Source organism: Rattus norvegicus, chromosome 14 (assembly GCF_021556685.1).
Source record: "Rattus norvegicus strain SHRSP/BbbUtx chromosome 14, alternate assembly SHRSP_T2T, whole genome shotgun sequence".
Taxonomy (NCBI): Eukaryota; Metazoa; Chordata; class Mammalia; order Rodentia; family Muridae; genus Rattus; species Rattus norvegicus.
In genome coordinates, this window is record NC_141547.1 from 88,627,516 (window position 1) to 88,655,263 (window position 27,748).

At 40.8% G+C, this 27,748-nt stretch overlaps 1 protein-coding gene across 1 annotated transcript in view; it reads left to right on the forward strand.

The window, feature by feature from the left end:
• The window catches only part of Abca13 (ATP binding cassette subfamily A member 13), a 484,842-nt gene that overhangs the window by 339,738 nt on the left and 117,356 nt on the right, over window positions 1-27,748 (forward strand). Inside the window, exons 48-51 of the mRNA XM_087584614.1 lie at window positions 972-1,083; window positions 21,207-21,261; window positions 22,540-22,717; window positions 25,372-25,487. Coding sequence (XP_087440740.1) covers window positions 972-1,083; window positions 21,207-21,261; window positions 22,540-22,717; window positions 25,372-25,487 — 461 coding nt within the window. The remainder of the gene's footprint in view (window positions 1-971; window positions 1,084-21,206; window positions 21,262-22,539; window positions 22,718-25,371; window positions 25,488-27,748) is intronic.

Here is a 27,748-nt window from a genome sequence, read left to right on the forward strand (position 1 = left end):
TTGAGTAACATCAGAGCTCAGGAAGGATGCTGCGTGCATCTCCATTCCTTTCAAGTCTCTTCTATTGTCTCATTCTGTGGTCCAAAGCAAGTGTTCAGGCAGAGTCTCATGGCTGAGAACCAAGAAATTGGGCTGTTGAGAAATGGAGGCCCCTTATATGTTCTAGAACAGAAACCTAAGAGCCCAGGCAGATGAGGCATAGTGAGTAGCAGAGACATCGAACTTTCTAGCCCTTTTATCCCACGTCTACCACTAACTTGCTATGATCAGTGTTCTAAGATATTGTAAATCTAAAATACATCACTCTATTAAATCAAGCAGGCAAAATCAAAATAAAAATTGAAAATTTCTGATCTAGGGTGAGGACTACATTATCTCCCCCATTTCCCTTTTGCCTCCTCATTTGTTAAAATCTTGATATTTTGAAGAATGGGAAGCAGTGGTCCCATTAGCAGTTTTTATGACATTCAGCATTTAGTCCTTACTATATTGCCTTTTTTTCTCCTTCACCTTGCTCATTTCAAGAGGGATATAGGTTTCTTCTCCATGTTCAACAAATGTTCAATTCAATTTATTTTGAGAAATAATGTTCCGCGTGCAGTTATTAAATTGAAAGTAATCATTTTTTCTGATCATCTTCTACGCCTTTAATTTGCAGGTCAAATTTCATTAGCTTACCAACTGAGGAAAAAAATATATAATGGGCTTCAGTCCCAAATCCTGCGAGACTGTAATTATAAAGCTACATTCGCATTTGTTCTGGGGAAAATTAATCTATTTTTAGCTGTAAATTATATGCTTGAGATAAATATAAAATTAGCAGACTGGAATTGGCTGTCACTGTCAGCCACGAGGGAGCATTGATCTGAGTCCTGCGTTCAGGTGCTGTGGAAACTTATTGTCACATGTATTCTGGCCCAAGAAGAGATATAAGAACCATTTTGAGATCCATCATCTTTTTCTGTTTTCAGGTGTGGTACAACCAGAAGGGTTTCCATTCTCTACCCTCCTACCTAAATCATCTCAACAACCTGATTTTATGGCAGAACTTACCTGCCCACGCTGCAGACTGGAGACAATATGGTAATGTTATTTTTTTATAAGTGTAAACGAACTACTTTTAATGTAACAGTATTTTTTAAAAGTAGAAGCTTTACTTTTACTTTATACATTAAAATTTTTACTTTCAATTAATTATTAATTAGTAATGAATGGCATGAGCAATGGCGAGCAGTTTCCTATCAAATGCTGCATGCACAAAAATGCAGCCAAGTTCCAGACTCCCTCTGCCCCTCATGTGAAATGTTCAACCTTCTTGAATCTGTGACCTTGGCTGTGAAACTAAAGGTGTTCTGAGATTTTTATTTCAAAAATTGTTCTACAGTTTAATACTATATAGAAGCAAAAAGTAAATTAAAATTTTAAGGACACGGCTGTATGGAACACCGTAGTAGAGAATAAAGATTTCCCTAATGTGTGATCATCGGGGAAGTGAAGATTGTAATTTGATTTATGTTAGCCTCTCATCCCATCAATCACCTGTGTCAACCACCGACTGATTACCTATGTTTCTCAGTTTGGAGAATGGTTCAGGTCCATTTCTAGAATCCAGAGTTGTTTTCTTGGTTTAGAGAACTCTACCATCTTTTATTGAATAGATAAGCCATAATTTATCAAGTTAATTTAGTACCATTATGAAAACAACAACGACAACAACAAACAATGGAAGTCCAGAAGCCTTAGCAGCAACAGGCCACAGCTGTTGTGGTTTGTTTAGCACAGGCTTGCTGAAGCATTGGTCCTCACCAAGGACAGTGCTGAGCAGTTACTCTGAGGTGTCTCTCTTTGTTTGCTTCTAATATCTGCCTCCTTATTTCCTACTGGTTTTCTTTTCTTTTATGTGTATGGGTGCTTCATTTACATGTGTATCTATGTGCCAAGGGCATTCCTTGTCTCACAGGAGGGCAAAGGGGGCATCGGATCCCCTGGATGGTAGTGGAGTTGCAGTGTGATCCACAGTGTCAGTACTGGAACTGAAACCCAGGTCCTCTGCAAGAGAAATCACAGAGCCATCTCCCTAGCACCTCTACCTTTTTACCTTTACTGGATATTTTTGGTTCCCTTGTGTACACACATGGCAAGTACTCTTCCTCTGCCTTTATCTCCAGCCTGCCAAAAATTTAAAATAGGAGGGATTGGTTTTGTTGCTCTGATATCTAATAATAGTGGATAATATCAAATATTAAAATGTTTATGGCTAAGAGAAGTACAAAACAGTTATACGGTTATTCAGCATAGGGACAGCAGAATGACTTTAATTAAGGGTCTAAACTATATCAGGAACTGCACTAGGAATGAACATCCATGATTTCTTTCTAATTTTCATGTCAGAATTTATAGGAAAACGTTTTACAGATGTATCTATTGAGATGAGGCTCCACAACTCTACATTTCGATTTCCTGTGGTTTTCTGTAGTGGTCCCGATCTGCTGCAGAGAGAAGTTTCCTTGATGACAAAGTTGGTGAAGTTTCACTAACATCACTGCCCAAATGTTATCTGAGCAAGGAAGGCACAAATGGATATGCCGAAATATCCCCAAATATCAGAAAAAGCCTGTGAGGCTTCAACCCTTCACAATCTATAGGTCACTGAGGAAAGCTGCGAACTGGAGAGGTAGCCTTCTCCAGGGAAGAGCCCACCAATTGGTTGTCCATCGTCAAATGGTCATCTTTGGAAACATACAGACAAGCAGTCTTATATAAGGTGAACTGATTATACTTAGGAATAGATAAGTGTACCCATATGAATATGTACACTAATTAATGAATATATACTAATAATTAATGAGAAGAGAGACCATGAGTTTGAAGGAGAGAGTCATACGGAAGGATTTAGAGAGAAGAAAGGGAAGGGAGAAATACTATGATTAAAATATACTTTCAAAACTAAAACAAAAATGGAAGATAGGTACTATTTTCCTACTTTATTGGTTAGAAAAACTGATATTCCTTATAGTCGTCTGTGAGGCAGATTCTGAGCTAGTTTGGCTGTGGAGCATGGTAGCATCTTGTTCTCACTTAAAAGCCCTCTTCAGTTTTCTCTCATGTCCCACTGAAAGGGCATTACTTTGGACAGTCTCCGTCACAGAATATCATCTTTGAGTGATGAGCGGTAGTTTGAGGTCAACTGGGCATTCTAGAAGTCAGTATGACAGGCCAAATTCTGGTGTGTTTCTGATTTCAAGGAGTCCAGTTTGACCTCATCATGAAGTCGAACATGACGAGTTGGTTTTCTCTTTGAAAGGATTTTTTTTTTCTTTGTAGCCAAATTCTATTTGATCTTGACTGATGCTGCCAGGAGGAAAGACATTTTTAGTCAGCCACTTGACAGTCTTTCCCAATGTTGAGGATACAAGTAGTGTCAGAAAAGGAGTAGGAGAGAAAGAACAAGAGAAAGGTACTTCTCGCAATGTAAAGGCATTAAGGCAAGATCAGGGTGAAGCTTGAGAAAAGAACCCACTAAAGTTCAAACAGATGGGAGAAAATTTGGGGCACTGGGGAGAGAGACAGGAACATATTTAAGAGCTAAAATAGAAACTTGGGCTTCTGAAGTTGAATGACTAAAGGCAGAACTGATGGCCCTCTGAGAAATGTTAGGAGAAAAGGGTACTGCAGACAAGCCCAGGTGCTCTCTGCACAGGGCCGATGTGGCCTGAGCATGGGGAATATAGAACAGGGTTCAGAACACCGGAGAGGAGAGATAGAGCAGCCCTGCAACCTTAGTCCTAACCTTACTTTAGAAGTGACAGGGAAAGGTAGCCAGGTGAGCAACCTCAGCTTTTGTCTGCAGCCAATGACTAGGTCAGCACATCAGACTGCTACGTGTTCTTCATGGCTAGTGTCCTGAAGGGATGCTAACTCTTGTCCCTCCCACTTCCTGTCCACTCCTTTCCTGTTTATGTTGGATATTCTCTCCTCTGACATCCATTGTATTTTTCTGTTTCTACATGAAAACGGTAATTTCGTTTTCACCAAGAGTCTCACTGTTACTTCTTCTACTTTCCATTTTAGCTTTGATATACTCTCTATGGCCTGCAGTTTTCTGCCCCTGGTGTCTGCCAGCCTGTAGTTCGTGTCCCCCACTCCCACCCTATGACTCTAACACGTCACATCCACTGCTTTCTGGTTTCTTCTGTCCTGACTTTGAACATCACTGCAGCACCTGATGTCAGAGATATATTACAAGAAAAACTAGAAATGAGCAAAAACACCATCCTGGGAGGTATAGAAGTCAAAGATCAACAGAGACCAAACACCCAAGCAGAAAAAAAGGAAGGGATTGCATGCAACTTTTGTTTGGTTTTGTCCCAACTACTCTTGGTGTATCGTGTTATGGTTTTAGAGAACTGGTCGTTCAGTTCAAAGTGTGTTCTTGTGAACTTGGAGACAGCAATGTACCCAAGATTGTAATCGATCTTTTCTACACTGTCTGTTAACTGCCTGAGAGTCTGTTTTCTATGTCATGATAAGTCTGTGTGTTGAACACATGAGGTTCTGATAACAAACGGTGCAGGAAAAGGCAGAAATCAGTAGATATGGCCTGTTAAAGTCACAAAGGGGACTACAGGCTGTCAGATGCCAGGGCAGAAAGCTGCAGAGTATATGTATGTAGAGCATATTGCAGCCAAGGTGTTAGAGGAAGCAGCAGTGAGATTCTGGGTGAAAATGAAGTATTTCAAGTCAATGTGGCATGGAGGAGAATTGGACAAGTCTGTTTTCAGGAAACAGGAAAGACCTGGGGACCACAAGTACCCACCCCAAGCAATTGAGTGACATAGAACTAAATATACGAGGGGTGTCATTCTCCCCCAACTCCCTTTATTTGAGATAAAAGTCTTTCCATATGTCACAACTTGACCTCAAATTCACAATTCTGTTTTCTTTTTACCAGTTAGAGGTACTGGAGGGCTATGCTACCGTGCCTTACTAGCTATTACAAATGCTTGATTTTGAAAGAAAATATTACAAGGTTTTTCAAAAAATATTTGTTTTGCTATTATTCAGGTATAGTGAGGGCAAGGGACAAATAGACAATTGTGAATGGTGGGTCGTTAGACTCACAAGTTCTAAGGAGTGGTTATGCTGCCCACTAGAACCCACACGGGGGGCACTGGGGTTGTTCAGGAGACAGGAAAAGGAAATTTGGGCAGGAGCCTTTGATGTGGCAGAGCAGTGTCTGTTTGGAGTTTGGTGAGCAGATTCCTCACTGCTTTGGAGGAGCGAATGCAGTGGGGGGGTGTTGTTATATGCAGAGTCTGCACCTAACTGGTAAGTGCTTGGAGGTGATTAGGATAGAAGGTACCAGACCCTTGCTGCCAGGACCACAGTCATCCATCGATCCTGTCTGTGCAATCTGTCAGATAACTGGACACCCTGATGATGCTCATCTCAGAAGCAGCTCCTGAAAGCAGTGGGCTCTTCATTTGTTTGCGGAGAAGCTGTTTTAGACTTGAAAAAAAAAGCATATTTATTCTCTGTTATTGGAAATTTCTTTAGAGATATTTTATTTGTTTTCTTTGTGTCAGAGTTTCAATTTTTGACTTGTTTATGCACTCACCGCTGGAAAGGAAGTTTTGTGCAATAAATTGGGAACACAGAGGACAACACCACGGGAGGGTGCATTGCGGGTTGTTATTAAAATATTGATTAAGAACTCCCACTAGCAAAGCTCCGAGCGAAAATGTTCTATCCCATTCCTTCGGTCCTTTCCTCTTGCCCGTTCATGTAGGAATTGGACAGAACTGGATCTATGAGTTTAATATTATAATGAAAGTAAAGCTTAGCCAGGCTGACGGCAGATGAGGCTTGTCCTCGGCTTTGGCGCCAGCAGCCACATAGCACAGGGCTCAGGAGCCTCCAGACAACAGAAGCCAAAGACACATCTATGAACTACACAGACAATACTGTGTGCTCAAGATTAGTCCTCTGGTAGTTGTGTTGGCAGGTATGGAAAATCTTGTCTTAGAGATGAGGGACCTGCTTGAGTCCCAACCTGTCCGCTTGTAAGGAGGCAAGCGCGTCAGGACCTATGGTGGTTTCTTCTCCATCCTAGTGAGCTAGCAGTCTGTCTGAGTCCCTCATTTCAAACATGAAACTCACTGTAATACAGTTTGAATTTTCTAGTGAATTTCCATAGAGCCAGCACTGGAGAAGGTGGGTGCCAGCCCAGGCCAAAGTCAGTTTCCAAGATGGACTATTTCTTCTTGTGTGTTAGTTCAGCAGGGATTCATCTGCCTAGTGGAACAGGTATCAGGACATTTGGGGGTGCCAAGAAAGTCCAGCTTTTCAGGTGCTACTTGGAGTCAGGTTTGGGGATTTGGGCCTCAACAAAGATGTCAGGACTCTGCAGTGAAAGGTAAGTCCCCTTCTTTGTTCCTGTGATGTTCATGTCGACAGCTTAATCACGTTTGTCATCAGAGACATTTGTCAGAATCCTAAGGGAACCTACATGTCATCCAACACTAAACATGGAATCTGTCCTTTTCTGTATATCACAGTCAGTCAGCAAATCTTGTCCCATTTTGTCCCTGTAAACCAACAGGTACATGTCATCTTTTTTTTTTAATTTCTATTCACCTGGCCCTAAGTGCCAAGGGTGTTTATCTAGATATTTCTCCCATGGGCAGCCTACCATAGCAATGCTCTCTGGGTATGTCTGAGGTCAACCATGGAAAGCATCTTTCTGGACATAGTATTCTCCTTAATTCATACCCTTTCTATTGAGATAGTGCCTTACTATAAAAACTAGATAGAACTCATCCTCCTCCTGCCTCAGTCTCACAAGTACTGAGATTGTAGGTGGCCCCAAGTGGAGCCCTTACTAGTTCCTTTAATTTTTTGCCCTCACTTATTTTTTTTATGTGAAACAAGATCTTAGGCAGTTCAGATTGTCCTTCCAACCTACTATGTATTGAGGTTAACCTCAAACTCCTAATCCTTCCAAGTACTGAGATTATAAACATGTATTACAATGCCAGGGGATGACCTCCAGGCTACCCCTGGTCTGATCCCGTACTCTGTCTATTGAAGTTCTTTTCCAGCCAAAGGTTCAAAAACAGCCACATCGGGACTCCATGCTGTTTCTCACACATTGGATGTGTGCACATCCAATCACAGTTCTATTTGCATGAAAATTTATTTCTATTAAATATTCATAGACTCTGACTCGCTCACTTTCTGTAGTGTCTTTCAGCAATGCCAAAGTGTTTATCCTGCACTTGGGTCATGTAATGAAAGAAGAAAAGCAAGGAAAGTCTCCAAGCCTGCTTGTCCTTCTCAGGCCTCCCACACAGCTCCTCTACCACATGCTGAGTTTCTACTAAGTGCTTTTGTCTCCTGCCTCCTCTTTTCTGAAATCATTTCTTTTCTTTTTTTTTTCTTTCCGGAATTCCATTTGTATTGATTCAACAATCAAAACGCAATCAAGATACTGACATTTTGTTGGGAAAAGTGTTTCTAAAATGTTGAAATTGCCCTTCTTATCCAATACTGAGAAATTTCGGTGCTTCTCATATGTGTGCTGGGTGAAGCCCGTGCATCTAAATTGCAGTGAATGAGATCTTACCTTATCCTTTCCCAACCCTTCTCTTGTGACTTGGCATCACTGGGCTTCTATATGCAGTGGATTACTGCCCCTGCGGCCTCTCAGCCAGGGTTCTCCCCTCACTGTCCAGCACCTTAACCCAACACTGTGCATTTCTGCCCAACTGCCAAGATCTGGTTCAGGTGTGACTGAGCTCCACTGACGGTCTTCCCCCTATCAGGGTAAGTTAATGGCTCATCTCTCTTGCCTTCAGGTAGCAGCTTCTAAAATCAACTGCTTCAGCCAACACTCACGAACCGCCAGGAACACCTACAGACATTATGACAACTATAGGTTGTCATTATCTATTTTTGGTTTTGTAGCTTTGTGACCTGATAATTTGTAGTATCTTTCTGCACCTGTTCTTATTTCATTTAACATAATATCCATCAATTCATCCATGTTGCCTGTGAGAATATCTCATTGTTCTCATGCCTGAATAATAGCACTTGGTATAAAAATACCACTTCTCTTTTTTTGTCTATTTGTCAGTTGATAGACACCTAGGTTAATTCACGCCATGTCTTTTGTGAGTAGTGGCAGGGTCAACACGAAAGCACAGATGTTCCTTTGACGGACAGCAGGACTGATGGGTCTCAGGGCAGCTCTACTGTTAAGTTTTTAAGGAGCACCAGCATTATTTTCCAAAACTGCTGCCCAGCCTTACTGTACCATCCGTGTGTTGGGCCCCTTTTTCTTCATTCTTCCTTAAGCTTATCATTCGTCATTTTGACATAACTTCATAGTCCTGCTAACAGGACTCAGGCCTTACCTCCCATGGTTTTCCCTTCTGTTTCTCTGATTTCTGGTGTCACAGATTTTTTTTTTAATTTCATATGCTATTGGTAGTACATGCATTTTTAGAAATACTGAATTTTAAACCATTGTAATTGGTTACTTTTTGCTGTTAGTTATTTGTGAGTTCTTGACATGCACCAGTCATCAAATGTATGGTTTGAAACATTTTTTCTCTCATTCTGTAGGCTTTGTTTTCACTCTGCTGGTCATTTTTTCCCTCTGTGGAAGTGTTCTCATTTGATGCCATCCTGTTTGTCTATCTTTTGCTTGTTTCCTGTGTATTTTGTATCTTATAGTAAATCATGTCCAGTTCAGTGTTGGAAAGCATAGCTTTCACCCTTTATTCTCTAACCCTTTTATGGCTTTAGGTTTTACTGTTTCTGAAGTGATCTTTGAATATGGTTAGAAATAGTTTTGTTTCTTTCGTTTTATAGGAACACTCAATTTCTCTACTTCCATTTAGTAAAGAGATTGCTTTTCCCCCAGAGTATGTTCTTGTCTGTTTTTTAACTGTTGATTACATCATTTATTTGTTTATTGTGGTGTTTTTTATGTGGGTACACATGCTATGATGCAGATGTGGTCAGAGGACAACTTACAGGAGTCAGTTCTCTCCCTCTACCATGTGGGTCCTGGAAATTGATCTCAGATCACTGGGCTTGGTGACAATTACCTGCTGAACCATCTCACCAGTCTGCATACTTTATTCTTGGCAGCTTTGTATATGTGTGTATACATATATATATGTATAAGTATACATATACATACACACATATATATTTGTACACACACACACACATATATATTAGCTTTTTGGAGTCAAATAATATGATGCCTTTAACTCTGATCTTTCTGTTCAAGATTACTTTGGATATTTGGGGTTTAATATAAGTTTATATGATTTTTTTCGTTCTCTTTCTTCTTCCCTATCAGTGACTTTCTTTTCGAACTCCATTGATAAATTGCACCTTAATAGGATTCTAGGTGCCTCAGGAAGGAAAGAGATGGGTCTGCACACATGGAATGCTAGGTAATGAGGGAAAGATGAAGTAAACTAGGGAACAATGAATATAATTTTCATTAACAATAACATTTCAATCAATATTTCTATTGTTGCTCTCAACAGAATAAGATACAGTCAGTATCTAGTAATAAGCTTCCTCAGTTTACAATAAGAAAGAAGGAGAATGAGATCAAGATATTCTCTATGGAAGGCTCTGAGCAGATGTGGTTAGTGGGTTTTACACACTGATCTACAGATGTGACCTTTGATTCAGTCACAGCTGTGTAGGCAATGATCAGTATCCTGATGGGCCTGGCTGACAATGAGGACAGTGAATTCTTTGTATCCTACAATGCATATTCAGTCTGATTGAGACAAAGTGGTTGTGGTGACTTCCTTCTTGGTTGTAAGGGCTCACAATGGCCAGAGACCCCTGACTCTATTCCTTTAAGAGTTTTGGCTTGATAACTCATATTGGTTGGGTGGAGAATCAGTCCATCTCTGACCCAGGTGAGGATGATCCAGGTGAGGTGGCCATTGTACATGGCTTTTTCAGGTAAGGTGTTTAGGATCAGCAGGCTTGGGTGAGAATTGCCAGTAGTTGGCTGAATGGGGCAAGGGTAGCTACAAAGGTCTCCTTTAGTTGGGCCACCCTTTTTAGGTTCTCTGTTGTGCCTGTCATTTGACAGCTCATTTGAAGTCTTCTGACAGGCCCTGGCTAGATACATAGAAATCATGATTACATGCACAGGATCCACTACTTTGTGTTCAAGTCTTTTGGTCCCCAGGAGGCCACCACCTGCTTAGCACCTCTGAGATTCCTCCTGTGGGTTTGTTGTGTTGATTCTGCGGTTTGAGGTTGTGAAAGGGAAGATCCAGAAGGAATAGAACTTCTTCATCTTGGAGGGACATCGATTTTGACCCTCAGTCTTTAGCCTACAGTCTCAAGAGTGCACAGTGGAATAACGCTAGAATATGGACAGAAAAAGAGGTTCACTTCAAATTCTGTTGCCCGCGATACAAACAGGCAATGAGGACATCCTCCTATCGAAAGTGGCTGAAAAGTTATATCGTTGATATATTGTTAGCACAGGTAGCTATTTGAGCTGTTAGCCAAAGGAAAGTCACAGGACCATTGGACCCATAGAAGAAAGAAAACTTGGGTGAGCATGGATTCCAGCACAGCATACCAGTTATGCGGATATTTCACATGGAGCAAAAATATTGATGGAACATCAACAGTGAGCCATGGAAATGAGCATACAACATGAAACAGAATTCAGTAATACTTGCTGTGTCAGAAGAAATTTCTAAAATATAAAAAGTGTTTGCATGTGATTGGTTTTGAATTAGAATTTAATATAACTTTTTACCTCACCTTTTGTTTGTTTATGTTTGTGTGTGAAGGTATATGTTTGTACCTTACTTCTAAATTCAAGAGCTTGTCATGCCATGGTTACTTGTAATGTTAGTAATGGTGATAATTAATTTTAATAATGAGGAGAACACCCACAACATCCAATCCCAGAGATATTAAGAGTGGGAAGAGAGGGTGAAAACTGCAAAAATGCCACTTAAGAGGAGCACCCTGGATGTCTCTATTAGTAGTAGTGTGTGACTACATTAGGTTTTGGCTGTTCCTGAAGATTTCTGGTGACTCTTCAAAGCAGGAATTCTTCAACCTTTATTGCCTGTAAAAACTTGAAACTTTACATGGCCCCTGCCATTTAAATATACAAAATAGATGTAAAAGCCAAACACCTCCTTATAATGCATTACAAGACATTTTAAAAGAGTTCTTTGGTATATATTTACACCTTATTAAACATGAAAGAAATTAACATACTAATGAGATCTAGGTGCATTTACTTTTTACCTAAAGAATTAAATCCTGGCTAAATATCTGATATGTCAGGTCAGAGAGCGACTGCAACACATTTTATAGTTGATCAATATTTTGCTTTTATAATTGCCAACATTGAGAGTGCCACTTCATATTACTATGTAGAACAAAAATGAGAGAAGAATGTTGAGGACCCTTTCAGAAATCGTTGGAAATTCTGTCCAGATTTCAAGCCAAAATCGAATTAACATTTTCAAATGAAACTCAAGTCAGCAACTCTCAAACAACCAATTTTAAAATCAAACACTCTAGCATAATTTAACCTGAAGATATGCTGGTTTTATAATCACCAGATGAGGACGGGTGGTAAGAAAGTATGAAAAGTCTTTGTTTTTAATAATTAAATATTTCTATTTCTATAAGAAAAAAATCGTCTACATTAGTAAATATACCATAATTTATTATTTTCAATATTCTCAAATCTGAGCCAACGCATCTCAGGCAGGCTCTTTTGTAGTTTTGTGTTGCGGGGGATGCACAGTGGAAAGTGTGCAAGCTATGTGTTCGGAACTAAGGCCACCTTGAAAATTTTTGATGTTTAGTGCTAATTTTCAACTTAACATAGTCTAGAACCACCTAGAAAATCTCAAGGATTATCTAGGTCAAGTTGGCTTGTGAACATGTTGTGTGAGATTATCTGCCCACCATGGATGGTGCCATTCCTCAGGCAGGGGATCCTGAACTGTATAGAATGGAGAAAGTTAAGTCCTAGTTTGTATTTATTAAGTCATTTAAGTCATTGCTTTTTTGATCTTGACTATATACGTTATGTATCTAGTTGTTCTAATTTTTTTTTACAATGTTAGATTTTTTTTTTTTTTTTTTTTTTGGTTCTTTTTTTCGGAGCTGGGGACCGAACCCAGGGCCTTGCGCTTCCTAGGTAAGCGCTCTACCACTGAGCTAAATCCCCAGCCCCACAATGTTAGATTTTTAACTGGGAACTGTGAGCTAAAATAAACCCTTTCTTTCCTAAATTACTCTTGTCAGGGTATTTATCTCAAAAATGAGTTAGTGAAACATGCATGACATAGCATGAAAATCTCAGAGTTCTTATGTTTCACTCTGAATTAATTAAATTTTGACTATTTGCATGCTCAGAAATCTACTTTCTTTTGCCAAAGTTTCTATTACCTTATACGGACTCATGGGGTTGTGACCCACAGTTTAAGGAATAGTGATTTAAAACTTTTCTATATATATTGAGGTTAAGGAAAGCCTTTTGATGTAAATGTTATGGGCATCTGGGCATTAATACTTCCAAAGATATATATTTATAAAAGTAATGAACCCTGAAGGGATGACTTGAATTGCAATGCTTTAAGTATTTCTCTATCATAATGGATGTGGGACAAAAGCACAGATGTGCATTTTTATAAGTGACAAACATACAGTCTAGAAAACATAACAGATGCAGCCGTAATGAGAACACTAAATGAGAAAGCTAATTTTACACATTTGTACATTGCTGTGGGCCAATTCTTAGAGGGAAAAAGACAGACGATGAATGATAAGAATAATCAAAGAAAGATGATTCAAGTGTCCTCAAAACGCACATGTGAACATCATCTTTGAAAACCTTTGAAGTGATGTTGACAAGAGAGATGAACTCCATCATCTCTATTGTGATGCACCACCATGGCCCTTTGCTTTAAGACCCTTGGCCCTCTTATCAGCCTCATCAGCCCCAGATTCTCTCAACAGCCCAAGATGCTTTCACCATCCCATTGTTACCTAAGAAGAATAGTGAGTGACAGGAGACAAAGAAAAATAATACCCCAATTACAGGGATTGTTCCTTGAGATAATGTAGCATCCACACTAGGACATCAAAGGCTATAAATGATGTTTCTGGCCTCATAGAAATGGGATTAAATGGAGATTCAGAAAGTCGCACTTTCCATTCTGCTTCCCATTCTGCTTGAAGTCAGGTCAGTCAGGGGAATTTTCCTATGCTGCTCTTCTCTCTCTGAATTCTCCTTCCAGTCCCCAACCCTTTGACTGCCCTTTCTCCACAGCTGGTCTCATATAGTAGTTGCATTAGATGCGATTCCTGGTACTGGTCATAACAAACCCCATCGCTGGATTTGTGGGAAGTGGTCTGATTCCTACCGTTGTACTGTGTGAGGGTTTGGGAGATGGACTGTACAGTTGGGATATGTCCCCTGGTGGTGCAGCCTGAAGGGATTTGAGAGTCTCGGGAGGCAGCCATCTTCCTGTGTGTTTGTAGTTCTTTTCCCTGTTCATTATTCTCTTATTTTTTGAGGAAATGTATGCATACGCCATTTATTTAAATAAGTCCAAACCTTTTCCGGACTTTATAAAATACACATAAAATCTTACATTCAATTTAAAGCAGTGTTAGTTTAATTTTAAAATATGTTTAACCTTGTAGAAGTGCTACAAAAACAAATAGGATTCTGAAAAAAATGGTAATGCGATGGTGAGCCAAGTTGCTATAAAAATGAAAAAGTCACTTGGTGTTTGTAGACCCAGACACCACATGGGTTTCAAGCATATATACTTAGGTCCATTGTAATCCTCAGTATCGCTAGAATAACCACACTATTCCCTGGTGCCTTCTCGTGGCTTCCCAGAATATCATAATGGCTTCTCTGTGGTGAGAGGTAATGTTCTCAGGGATGGCCTACTTGTCTGCCTATCACAAGTCTCCTGCTAGCTGGCTCGGCAACACCTGAGTGAATCATCTGGCCTGAGAATGAGCAGCATCAAATCTTTGCTTGATTCTTGATGAATCACAGTTGGCGTCTAGTGCTCTGGTTGCCGCATGCAGGTTAGAGCGCAAGCCGAGTATGTTATTCTGGATGTGGTTTTGTAAAAGCTGGCAGCAAGTGCTGGCTTAAGTACTGCTCTGACAGCAATATCAGGGTTTTCTGTTCGAAACCTTAAAACAGAATGACCTTTGCTGTGTCTCGAATTTTTTAATTTAGTTGTTTTACTTATTAACTTTACATCCCACTCACTGCCCCACTCCCAGTCCCTCCCACCCATAATCCTTTTCTCTGAGTGGTTGGGGCCCCTTCTGGGAGTCGCCCTTCAAAACCTAATGTGTCAAGGCTCTGAGAGCCCAGGTGCTTCCTCTCCCATTGAGGCCAGACAAGGTATCCCAGAGAGAAGAATATACTCCGAGTAGAGGCAACAGCTTTTGAGATAGACCCTGTTCCATTCCAGGTGTTTAAGACCCACGTGAAGACCAAGCTGCACATCTGTTACATATGTGTGGGGAGGTCTAGGTCCAGTCCTAGTATGTTTTTCATTTTTTATTTTTTGATTGGTTGTTCAGACTCTGAGAGTCCCAAGAGTCCAGGTTAGTTGACTTTGTTGGTCTTCCTGTGGAGTTCCTATCCTCTTTGAGTCCCACAATTCTTTCTCTTATTCTTTGATGAGTCCCTAAGCTCCATCCACTGTTTGGCTGTGGGTGTCTGTAACTGTTTGAGTCAGCGGCTGAGTGGAACCTATCAGAGGACAGTAGGCTTCTGTCTGCATCCATAATTAAGTATTATTAATAGTGTCATGGATTGGTGCTTACCCACTGGGATAGGTCTCAAGTTGCGCTGGTATTGCTTGATTTTTTCCCTCAGTCTCTGCTCTATCCCCCGCACCTGCATTTCTTGAGGACAGATACATTTTGGGTTGAAAGTTTAATGGGCAAGTTGGTGTCTCCATCACTCCATTGGGGTTCTTGTTTGGCTACAGGAGGTGGCCACTTCACTTTCCAGATATCACCCACATTGAATCTTGGGTGCCTTCCTTATCCGAGGTCCCTGTCTCCTCCTGAAGATGCCTCTACCTCCTTACCCGTGTCAGTTGCAGATTTCCATTCATTTTCATGGTCATCTAGCCATCTCTCCTGTCCTCCCCTGAAGAAGCTTGAGTCTCACTTAGAAGGGGGTTTAAATAGTCATAAGTGGCAGATTTAAATAGTCATAAGTTCCAGTCATAAGAAGGAACTGGGAGGGAGGAGGGATGTGGAGCAGAATGGGGGTTTAAGATCAGCTGTGTCTTGATTTTTAAGAATATTTCCCAGTTCTATGGTAAATGCCTAGGGATGGCTACAAAGTGGGATAGAAGGAAATGGTAACCGGTATTTGTTAGGCTAAAATTTAGATACCTTAAGAACAGATACATGGCAATATATTATGCTTACTTATGGCTTACCACAGGATGCTTCAGTATGTGTACGCTTGCATGATTAGACCAGGTAAAGCAAGTATCTCCGCATACATCTTGTATTATTATTGAAAACATTCAGAATTCTGTGCTCCAGCTGTTTGGAGTATTACAGCTGCACTAGGCTCTTGTGGACCTGAGTACAGTCTAAGTCAAACTTTTCCAGGGCATTAAGATCTCCTATAGAGCCATATGGAGATACTGTATAAATATATACAAATCATAGAACTCTAAAGCCATTATCAAATCAAAATTTGTGATTCTATGGAGGAAAGGGGGGAATCCTAGTCCCAACAGTGATTTGTAGCCACTCCAGTAATTTGTATTTCTAAGGTCTAGAAGGAGGCAGCACCAAGGGAGGTTTATTAATGTCCCTGTGCAAAGGAGGGAAGGGCAGGATATTATCTTCCAGGGGTATGGTGGTGGGACTTCTCTTCTGGAGCTCATTGCATGTAAATCAGCTGCTCGTCTGCTGCCTTGTAAGGTTTGATGGTCTATGCATGATGCTAAGAACACCATTTTCTGCCATGATTGTTGTATAGATGCCCCGTTTTCAGTGTTATTGTACCTTGGTGGGGGTCTGGTTGAGAGAATCATAGACCTGAGCTCTGCTGATGTCAGGAGCGAGATCTGTGCTCAGGAAAGCAGAACCCTTCCCGTGATCTTGAAATACCAGGTGTGTCAGGCTACAGCATTCCTTGAAGTTCCGATCTCTTCTAAGAATCCACATTCCAGAAACTTACTTGCAAGGAAATATTCATGTTATGTTGCTTCTCTAATACAAAGTTTCATCATCTGAGTGCCAAACAGGAAGGTGTGTTATGCAAATATCTTGAATATGGCCAGGCACATTGGGGAGTACTAGCCACAGAAGCAGTCAATCATTTCACCAGTGGGATGGGAGAGCAGATTGCCCTCACTTCCTGCATTAGAACTCTAAAAATGACACCAATCCAGGAAATATGCCACACTGAAGGACAGTATATTCACAGTGTAGAAATGAGGGGACAGAAGAAAGTGATTAGAGAACCACTTTTAAACAGCACAACTCGGATGGTTTAAGGTAAACACAGATAAGCATGAATGCTGGTCAAGCACAGATCTAGCCTTGGTAGCTTCGCATTTTATCATTGTACCTTCTATGGGAACATTTGCAGCTTTTGTGACAAATGTGCAGAACAGGAACATTTGGCCTCCAGTCTGTCTTCTTCCTGCTGGATGAAGGTTAGGAGATCAGAAATGTGTGGTGGTGAGAAAATGGGCTGCGGTGTGCTGATGGAGAAATGATTTATGGTATCTGTAGCTGTTGCCTGGAATTCCAGCGTGTCACAGCAAGCTGTCGGCCTCTAGAAGGTATCTGAAACACTTGTGTTTCAGGCACCCCTTCTCAAAGGTCCATGATGACGTTGGTGTGACAGAGCTTCTCTCAAAAAATATATACACACACAGCTTAACACACATACTTAGGCATATAACACATGACCCCAGCTTGTATTATCCTAAGTATTTGTCAGGATTAGTTTCAGGGATCTTTGATGCTACATAGATTCTCAAATGTCTTATTTCAAACGCTATTGGTACGATATTGGCCTGTAACTCAGGCTTATTCTGCCGCATAATTTACATACTCTCCAGGAGCCTGAAAAGACATAACAAAATAAAAATGCTATCAAATAGTTTTCATGCCAAACTGTCTAGAGAATAATGAAAAAGGAGATATCTATGCACACCAGTACGGATGCAGGTTTTTCCTGGACATTCCTAGTGCCTGCTCAGTTGAAGCTGTGGGTGTGTAAGCCATGGGTGAGGAATAACTATGATGTCCTTCTGGGAGGCAAGTGCACGTTTCTTCTCATAAGCCTGCACAGATCCAGGATTTGAGGACTGTCATTTTTTTTATGTACATATGTAGTAAGAACATTTAATATCTATCCCATCAAAGATAATCAACAAATCATTATTTCTAGTCACCATGCCTGTCTATCTCATCAAAGATAATCAATAAATCATTATCTCTATTCATCCTGTTTGTATATCTGTTCCTAAAATGAATTCACATATGTCACATATATTAATATACATACTAATATATATAGAGATATATGTAATATCTTTTGCACTCAGTCTTTTCCACACTTTGCTTTTATATGTTTGACTTTTTTTTATTCACTTTACATCCTGATCGATGTCCCTTTTCCTGGTTCCTACCTCTGCCAGTCCCTTCCTCCCATACCCATTTCTCTTAGAAAAGGGAGCGTACCTGGGTAGCCTCCATTATGGCACTACCAGTCTCTGCAGGGTTAGGTACATCCTCTCCCTCTGGGGCTAGACAAGGTAGACCAAGTATGGACAGATGAAGACCAGGCTGCACATCTGCTACACGTGTTTGTGGAAGTCTAGGTCCTGCCCATGTATGGTCTTTGGTTGGTGGTTCAATTTCTATGAGCCCCAAGGGTCCAGGTTAGTTGACTCTGTTGGTTTTCCTGTGGAGTTCCTATCCCCTTCGGAGCTGTCAATCCTTCCCCCAACACGTCCATAATAGTCCCCATGCTCCATCTAAGTTTTGGCTGTGGGTCTCTATATCCATCTGAGTCAGCTGCTGGGCGGAGCCTCTTAAAGGACAGTCATGCTAGGATCCTGTTTGCAAGTATAACAGAGTATTATTAATAGTGTCAGGGATTGCCAAAAGACCACATAGTATTTATTTTTGTGCTTCTGAATTATTTTATGTATACGATATTTATTTTGGCAATGTTTTTGCAAAAAACAGGATTTCCTTTTCATTAAAAGTGGTTGAATGTTATACTAAAATATGTGTGTGTGTGTGTGTGTGTGTGTGTGTGTGTGTGTGTGTGTTTGTATGTATCTGGATCTATATCCCAAAACAACACATTTTTCCATTTATCAATCTGATTATGGACACTGGAGTTGTAGATTTATCTTGGTCTTCAAGAATGATGCTGCAGTGACCATGATTTGCAGATATCAGTATGGTGATTTTATTCCTTGGGTATGATTCTACCAGTCCATTAGTGGGGGTTCTACATCTTACAGTATTTCTAGTTTTAGTTTTGAAGCACCTCTCCCATACTCATAATGTCTCATAACGATGGTACTAATTTACATTCCCATCAGCAAGTTTTTAAGAAATAGAGGCTTCGGTAATCAGCTTGACTGGTAATCTAATCATTTCACCACGTATTTGTATGCTAAAAGTGACACTGTAAACTTGATACAGAGATTCAGCTTGACTTAATGATGGAGTTGTGCCCTGATAAAATCACAGTAAGTTGAAAATGTTATAATTGAGAAATTCACATAACACACATAACGGACTAAAGATAACAAGTTTGTGATCCCAAGTTATGGAGGGTGGGTCACGGTGAGTGGCTAGGATCTGCTGCTCAAATTACTTGCTGCCCAGCATGACCAGAGCATGGTACCAAATGTCCATAGCCAGCAAAGGATTAAAATTCAACTTTGAAGTGTGATTTCCACAAAGCATATTTTATTTCTGCAGTAGTGGAGAATTGAAAATTCATAAAACTACTCTAAGTCGGGGACAGTCTTTATACATATTTTATTCATCTGTTTTACTTCACTAAAGCATGACGATGTAATAACTATTTCAAAAAAAAAGAAATTAATTTCTGAGTAGGAGTAAGACATCTCCATGGAATGAGACGTCAATGGGGCCTGGACCAGGAAGTTGAAGGCAAAGTTAAAATGCATCAGGGTCAAGGAAAATGATACTAATCTCAAATGGAATCAGTGGAAGATTTTTATACTTTATGATAAAATGAAACTGTGTGCAGGTAAAGGACATGATTGTTTTGTTTTTCTACTCCTGTCTTCCTCTTTCACGCATGCTCTCTTTCTTTTTTTAGAGAAATGCTCTCCAGCTTGTTGGGCTGACATATCTGCTGAGCTTGAGTACAGGTAGTTCTAGGGATGATATGAGGTCAAGGGCCATCAAGACAAGATGGTGCTATTAGCATGAACACCATTACTCTGTGTGAGGGGGCAATGTGGAAGTAGGAGGACTCGGAAACTTGAACAAATGTGGCAAAGAAAACTAAGGAGTGGACAGGACCTCAATTTGACTCCTGGGCAACTGGGATAATGGGAATCCCACAATCTGATGATGGCTTTTATTTTGAAAGTCACAAACATACAGGTTACAGGTAACAGGATGTGTGCAGAACACATTCAACTACATGATGGTTGAGATCCTGTTGGTCTGAGGAAGTAGGTTGCAGAGAACACTGGAGAATTATGGCAGAACACATAAGAGAAAAAACATCTATTTATTCGGAGGTTCTAGTTTGTCCTCTATTACTGTAACAAAGAGAGCAAACAAAACCAACTTGGGGTAAGGAATAGTTTATATAGTTTATACCTGTAGATAAAACCCCATCACTGAGGGAAAGCCAGGGCAGGAGTTTAAACAGGAACAACGTAGGAATGCTGCTTGCTGACTCACTGGTTCATGCACAGCCAACTACCTTGAACATTCCAGATTTTCCACACAGTTGGCTGGGCCTTTCTCTGTCAATTAGCAAGCAGGCCAATCTAATCTAAGTAATTTCTCAATTAAGGTTCGTTCTTCCCAGGTAGCTCTCCTTTGTGTCAAGTTGACAAGTTCTAGTCAATTTACTGGATGTGCTGGTTCCACAAACCTAAGTCTAGAATTTTTGGAAGTTGATCTAGGAGGGCAAAATATAATAAGACAGGACTAAACACTAGGCCTTTGTGTTTGCTCAACTTCTGGGAAAGGGGAAATAGGACAAGATGTGGAAATAAGTCATGCTATCAATAATAGTTCTCAGTGATACCTGGTAAGTCCAATGGTGTGTTCCTCAACAAGATCACACTTAGTCCAAGTATCAGCTGCATTGCAAGGGTCCTGGGGGCCTTTATGCCCTTGCAGCCTGGTTCTGAATTTTAGGAGTTGCCATGACTTTGTTAGATTCGATTATTTACTGGAAACAGTCAACAGAGATGCTAGAAATGAGGTTCGGGAAGATGCCTATGGAATCAAACATGATACCTCCCATTGTTTGCACTATATCCTGCCATTCAGCAGCCAGAAGAGTGGGTAAGCTTCAATATCTAGAGTGTTTCTAGATGTTTAGTTGATTGAATAAAATCACTATAACCTTGTCTTCTCCCCAAAGATTGGAGTAGAACCAGTGCTCTCAATCTCTCATCATGTTTTATTTTGTTTCAAACTTGTTTCTTTGAAACAAATTCTCCTTCCAAGCCATTTTAGACCAAGACTGTTTCCTCCCATATGTGATGATATTTTAGCTACCGGAATATACTTGCATACTTCATCTTGCCCCCAAAGTGGTATATACGAGTGGACATGGATGTGCTAGTTATGGCACTAGGTTACTTATGACAATGGACAATTAAATGAGTGACAAAGGAGCATAGTGCCAGTGATGTGACACATGTGAAATACATGATGGTTATGTTTGACAAAGCAATAAGCACTAAGAACAAAGAACCCAGCACATACCAGTTTAATGGCAATTGTACCTTTGCTCTTTTTCACTGATAATGGATTGGGGGTAGGCAGAGCATCCAGAAGACATCTCTTGAGTATCTTGAAGATGAGTTCCCAAAGGGACAGGCCATGAAGCTCATGTCTCAATTTGTTTTTCACAGGAATCACACTATACAGCCATCCATATGGAGGGGCCTTGCTGAATGAAGACAGGATGTGAGTGGATGGGGAAATGTACAGAAGGAAATCTCTAAGATGCCAAGGAGTGATTTTGATCGCATTTCAACATTTTTTTCAGGAGAGATACTGTCACAGATAGCTTTAAAAGGGGAAGTGAAAATGACTGGGCAGAAAATGGGTGAAAATACTATTCAGCTGTGGTTCTCATAAAAGAAATTGTTTTTTACAAAAAGAATTGTTCCTGTAGCCTCTGGATAGTACACATTCCAGAAGGACTATTCACCTTAACAGAATAAAAACACCACTCACATAGGTAAACATGCAGAACCTCCCTGAACATTTTTTTAATGTGTAACTTAACTCACAGTCAACAAGAAGTGTGGGTATTGTTGCCCTGGTGCATTGGGGTCTACATTTAAGTGTCACCAGTTGATACTAAGTACATTGTCTCTGCCCTCATTCTCTTCCCCATATCCATTCTGTTCCATATAACTAACATTTAGTTTAAAAAATCAATGATAAAAATATTATTTATATAATCCTCTGGTCTGCCAAGTGGAGACCATATATCTTCATGAGTATGCTCTCCTTAAATAAGCAATGAAACAGAAAAGGAGAGCTTCAGTTTTCTTTGTTACCTCTATTGTTGGCAAGTTCTATCTCAGTTCTGGGGCAGGCTAGCTGATGACTGTAATATAACAAGGTGTGATAGACAGAAGGCATAACCTAATGAGTGCTGTGTGGTGAGATGTTAATTATGTCAGAGAGCTAAAAGACTGCTTGTGTCCACCCGCTTCCAGAGATAGAATGGTCAGTGGCAACACTTGACTCTACAGATGGTTCTCCAGGTCCACCTTGTCAGAGAGACTGCATGGTTTGATCATGGTGATATGTGGCCAGACACCTAAGTCTGGGCATCAGCCAGTAAGGCAAGCAGTCCTACAGATACCCCTCCTTGTTGAGTTCTGCATAGCGAATGGGTTTTAGTGTCAGGAAGGGCCCTAGTAGCTGGATGCTGCTCGACAGAGGTTTACTGTTTAACTGAGAGTCAGACTACACGATCAAGAGTAGAGTAAGGAGATGCTGAATGCTCTTCTGTTCATGTTTGTCTGTTCTAGTCTCTGTTGTGGGTTCTGTAAGCTCGGAACAATAACCTACATCTTGAAAGGACTTGAGGGGACTGAATGAAAGAGAGAAGCTATACATTGTTGTCAGTGTGCCTGGCCTTCCTTCTCACCAAGTCTTAATAATAAAAAGAAGTTCTGGTTTCTTCTATGAGATCTGATAAGCTATTACATTATCCTCTGTCTACAGCCTGGAAAGTATCCGCCAGTGTGGTGTTGCCCTCTGCATTGTCCTGGGATTCTCCATCTTGTCAGCATCGATTGGTAGCTCTGTGGTGAAGGACAGAGTGACCGGAGCTAAAAGGTTGCAACATATAAGTGGCCTTGGCTACAGAACATATTGGCTGATTAACTTCCTGTATGATATGGTAGGATTTGTGAATATGGTTCTTATATGAATATGGTGGTTGAAGGGTCTAATCCACATGGGGGAGTCCACAATGGAAGTACTCATTCTACTGGCTAAGAATACCTACCAGTTTGCCTTTACCAGGTACCATCAGACCTTCAGGATTACTTTATGAGGGGAAGAATCAGTGATCATGGTTTAGAGAGCTCTGAAATCAAGGACCCTGAGGTTTTTTTTTTTTCTAATCAGGAAAGCAATGAATGAATAGCAGCATTCACAATTCCCTTTCAGAAGGCTAGAGGGTGGAATGGTAAAATCTATTAGAAATGACCTCTCATCTGTACCCCTAACTTCTGCCCTCAGTGTCAGTAGCTTCCCATTGTGGTAGCAGATATCAGAGTTTGTTACAGTTTTGAAATCACTAGACTTTGTCTTCTGTTCTTTTTGTGGCAATATCAAGTCCTTGTTGAGTTGCTGCCTAGAGCTTAGACCAGGTATTTTCAATGCATGTACTCTGATTTAGATTTAGTTCTCTTGCACAACCACCACTCATGCCATCACTATAGAGCAGAACTGGCATTTTTGAACAAACAAAATATATGTGTATGTATGCCCTCATGGAGATGATGCAGTCTATGATGTGGAAAATCCTATGTGAACAGAAGGTAGGGCAGGCCTGAATCTCCCCAAGAGCCTCCCACTCCTCGGCTTCTGACCATCTGTGTTGTTTTATACAGAACCGATGTGTTAACAAGCTGATCGTAAGCAATGTTTACTCCTTTGAATGGACTTAGAATTCCACTGACTAGTTTGCTTTTGATCCTGTTATCTAGATACTGTAAATCATATAGATTATCTGAGTCTTACCAGAGGTACCTTAACATTCAGAAGACTCCAAGAGTACCTTCATCCAGCACAAAAGGTGGCTCATAAATCTTAAGACTAAGAAGTGCTGGTCCTCAGAGGCTTTGCCTTTGTTAAACCATGCCTCTTCGTAGGGAGGCAGTGGCTCCTCCAGAATGATGCTTCTAGTTGGGCAGAACCACACTTCAGTATCTGTCACTCAGCGCTATCCCCAGTACCAGTCTCAGGCCTCAGTGTTCCCCAGCATTTTCCAGCTGGTGATCCCAGGGAATAGGAAGAATGTGACGACAGAGAGTAGGAGCACAAAGAGTAACTCACCTGACACTATAGACAAAACAAACCCTAAGGACTCTGAGATTTCCTCTCTTCTTTTTGTGCTTTCTTATCTCCTTATCCTGTATCCTGAATGTGGCCCTTCTTCACTCTATGCTATGTGGACTTGGGACATAAGGGCAAGAAGGACTGTTTGATATTTAGCTGACACTTTCCTTCCACTTTTACTTAGTCATTTCATGTTTATTCTGTCCGATGCCTCAATCAATGAATATTGTTGAGGAGATGTTATGGGTCAGGGTGTGTGCAAGTTTGCTGAGGCTAAGCATCTGTATCTCCCAGCATTCAGTGTTCAAACTTATTCTGCAGTGTGATAGTACCAGGAATTGGGATCCTTGGGAAAATGACTAGATCAAGAGGATATAGCCTTCATGAATAGATTAGTACCTGTATAAAGCGGGCTTCAGAGAACTCTCATACCTCTTCTAACACATAGTAAAACCATAGAAAATGCGCCAGTTCTAAATTGAAAAGTAGGTGTACACTATATACTAAATCTGTTACTGTCCTAGTCTTAGATTTCTCAACCTTCAGAACTGTGAGCACTAGATCCTTGTTGGTTGTAAGCCAACGAGCCTATGCTTTTGTTTCACCCACTCAACGGACTGCATGATGGTCCTAAATATATCATTGAGTTGGAGTGGATTTGTCTCCTGCTAGAGCTCACATACTTATTGGAGGAAGCAGACACAAATACGCCAGATATAAGTGATCCATGACTAAATCATTTGTGAGCATGGAAGAGGTAATGATGCAAAGGTAACTTTCATGCAGGAAGTTAGTGTCATAGAGTAAATTTCAGCAGAGATTTAAGAGCCAAAAGGACTCAGCCATGTGGGTTAGCCTGAGGAAGTGTTCTGTGGTCAGCAATCCTACAGAAGCAACCGCTAGGTTTGGGACTGTCCAAAGGAGGCCTGGGGATTCTGCTTGTTGTTGGTTCTGCAGAGTCCTTGAAGGAAAGGCTATAGGGGAAGCAGAGCAGGGAAGATCTATCCCATCCCCATCCCCATCCCCATCCCCATCCCCATCCCCATCCCCATCCCCATCCCCATCCCCATCCCCATCCCCATCCCCATCCCCATCCCCATCCCCATCCCCTCCCCATCCCCATCCCCATCTCTCTCTCTCTCTCTCTCTCTCTCTCTCTCTCTCTCTCTCTCTCTCTCTCTCTCTCTGCGTGTGTGTGTGTGTGTGTGTGTGTGTGTGTGTGTGTGTGTGTGTGTGTGTGTACTTGTTTCTGGAACAGTTTCTTGGCCCTTCCCAAGGGAGCTAGACATAGATGGCTCTGGTAGGTTATTTGAGTCTGTTTTCCCCTAAAGGATTATGTGTCTGGACACCAAACATAGTCACTCTAAACATCTTTGAATATGCAAAGCAGGGGCTAGGTTTAAATAGAACTTGAATAGAAACTGCAGAGTAAGTAGAGCATGATTAATGTCCCCATCTAATGCAGCATGGCCCCCTTTGTTTTTCCAGCTCTTTTACTTGGTTTCCGTCTGCCTGTGTGTCGCCATTATAGCAGCCTTCCAGTTAACAGCTTTCACATTTCGGGAGAACTTGGCGGCCACAGCCCTCCTGCTAGCACTTTTCGGGTATGTGATGAGAAACACGGCTGCAGAATTATGGTTTGTTTTCTGAGAAGGAAAACCCTCAGGATGGCTTTGAACCTGCTGTCTGCTTCATGATTTTTTCTCTTCTCAAGCAATTATGTTACTCCTACCAGGGCTGCTGAGCAAACAAGCTTGAACAAGATGATGAATGCCCTGTAGAGGAGGGGAAGGTTGACGCAGTCATAATGAAGATGGCATTGGTCCTGCCTCAGAAAGGCCCTCAAGCTGTTTGACAAACTTGTGCAGTGGGAAATGGATTCTCTGTTATTCTCACTTTGACATTAATCGTGGGCTCAAATACATAATCCAGTTAGCTCAGAAACTGCGTTTGTGGGGATTCTCTTGTGAGGCAATCTGGAATATTTTTTCCCCTTCTATAATATCAGTAGCTTGGAAGTATTTTGTGCAACTTCTATTACTTTCTTCCTCAGAGGGAAAAGGTAAAAGTAGAAAAGTTATTGCAGAAATCCTCATTTATATACTCTGGATGCTTGCAACGGCTTCCCAAATGGTACCCGCCTGGTGGAGAAAATGAATTAATGTACTAAGATTTTATTTTTTTTAAACAACCCTCTTTCCCATATTTATGCCAAAGGCTATAAAGAAAGTGAAATCTACATATTTTACTATCATTCCAGTGATCAAGAATTACTCAAAGTATCTAACTAGGGGACAATGTTTTGCCTAAATGTGTGTGTGTCTGTTGTTAGATGAGTGGATAGACAGATAGGAATCAATGGATGGGAAAGGACAGGATGGTACGGGGAAAGCAGATCTTGCAGGAATATTGATATGCCACTTACTCTGTGGCCTTGCTAATATGAATTCCCATATAAGCCTTGTTTCTTTCCTGTAAAATGTCAATTTTCTCGCTAAAAGTTAAATGAGATAATTGCTGTAAACATCAGGGACAACTGGCAGAGTCATTACATTAATTTTAGCTCTTACTGTTATTCATAGAATTATCTTTTTCTTTAGAGATAGTCATGTGCTCACAAAAAGAATGGTTATGGAACATGATGTTATATTCATTTGAAAGTTATGAGCTCATATATAAAGGGCTGTGTGCTCGTACCCTGATCTTATTATCTTATTTCAGCTTATTAATCTATTTACTGGGAAAGTGTTGTTGCATTTTGTTGTAGCATGGGTAAAATAGGCCTCGCTATAAAATTGTGTTTGAATTTGAGAGGGCCAGACTTCAAAAATGATGACAAAATTTGGATGAAGTTAAATGGTTCAAAATTTAATTTTGTGAGATGTGTTTTTAGAAAATGTTTAACTTGATTACATTATGCTAGAAAATTCTATGTTCACAACTAAACATTTTGAGGGATTTCTGGAGAATCAGGTCTATGGATGCACAGTCATGATTTCCCAAGGGTGAGAGACTTCCTTGTTATACTATTGCTCTGAGCAAAGCAAATTATAAACTAAAGTTATGTCAGGCACGAAGCATATGCCTTTTATCCCAGCACTTGAGAGGAGGTAGAGGCAGGGGAATCTTCTCTGTGAGTTTGATACCAGCTTGGCTTACATACTGAGCTTCAGGACAGCTATAGCTATGTAGAAAGACTCTGTCTTAAAAAATGAGTGAATGAAAAGAATGAATAAAAAAAGAACAAGGTGTAAAGGCAAAACTACTTGGGGAGCTCGTTTACAGTTTGAGAGCATTAGTTCATTATCATCATGGCAGGGAATCTGGCAACAGGCAGGTAAGCAGAGTGCTGGAATAGTAGCTGAGAGCAGACAACTGATTAGCAAGTTTCAGGCAGGGGTTGGGGGAGAACCTGGTGTGGCCTCTTGAACCCTAACTGCAAAGCCTATCTCAAGTGACACAGCTTCTCCAACAAGGCCACAGCTAACTCAACAAGGTCATACCTCCCATTCCTCCCTCAACAATTCCACTCACTGGAACCAAGTATTCAGACCTATAAGCCTGACAAGGACCAGCCTAGACTTGGAGAAGGGTTCTGAGGAAGGAGTGTTTGGGAGCAATGAAAACAAGGACCCAAAGTCAAATCATGTGTCCAAGCCTGTGTTTTTCTTGAGACAGCTCTCCAGATAGCCCTCTGCTTGAGACAGCTCTCTCTTGTTCGAAAAAAATATTCTCAAAAACTCTCTGCATAGCTTATCTCTTGCAGACCAAAAGTCCAGTCTTTTATTCACATATCAATTCATTTGTTTATTTTAGTTCCCTTTTGACTATCCCATAAATCACCGTCTCAGTACCTTAGCCCCTT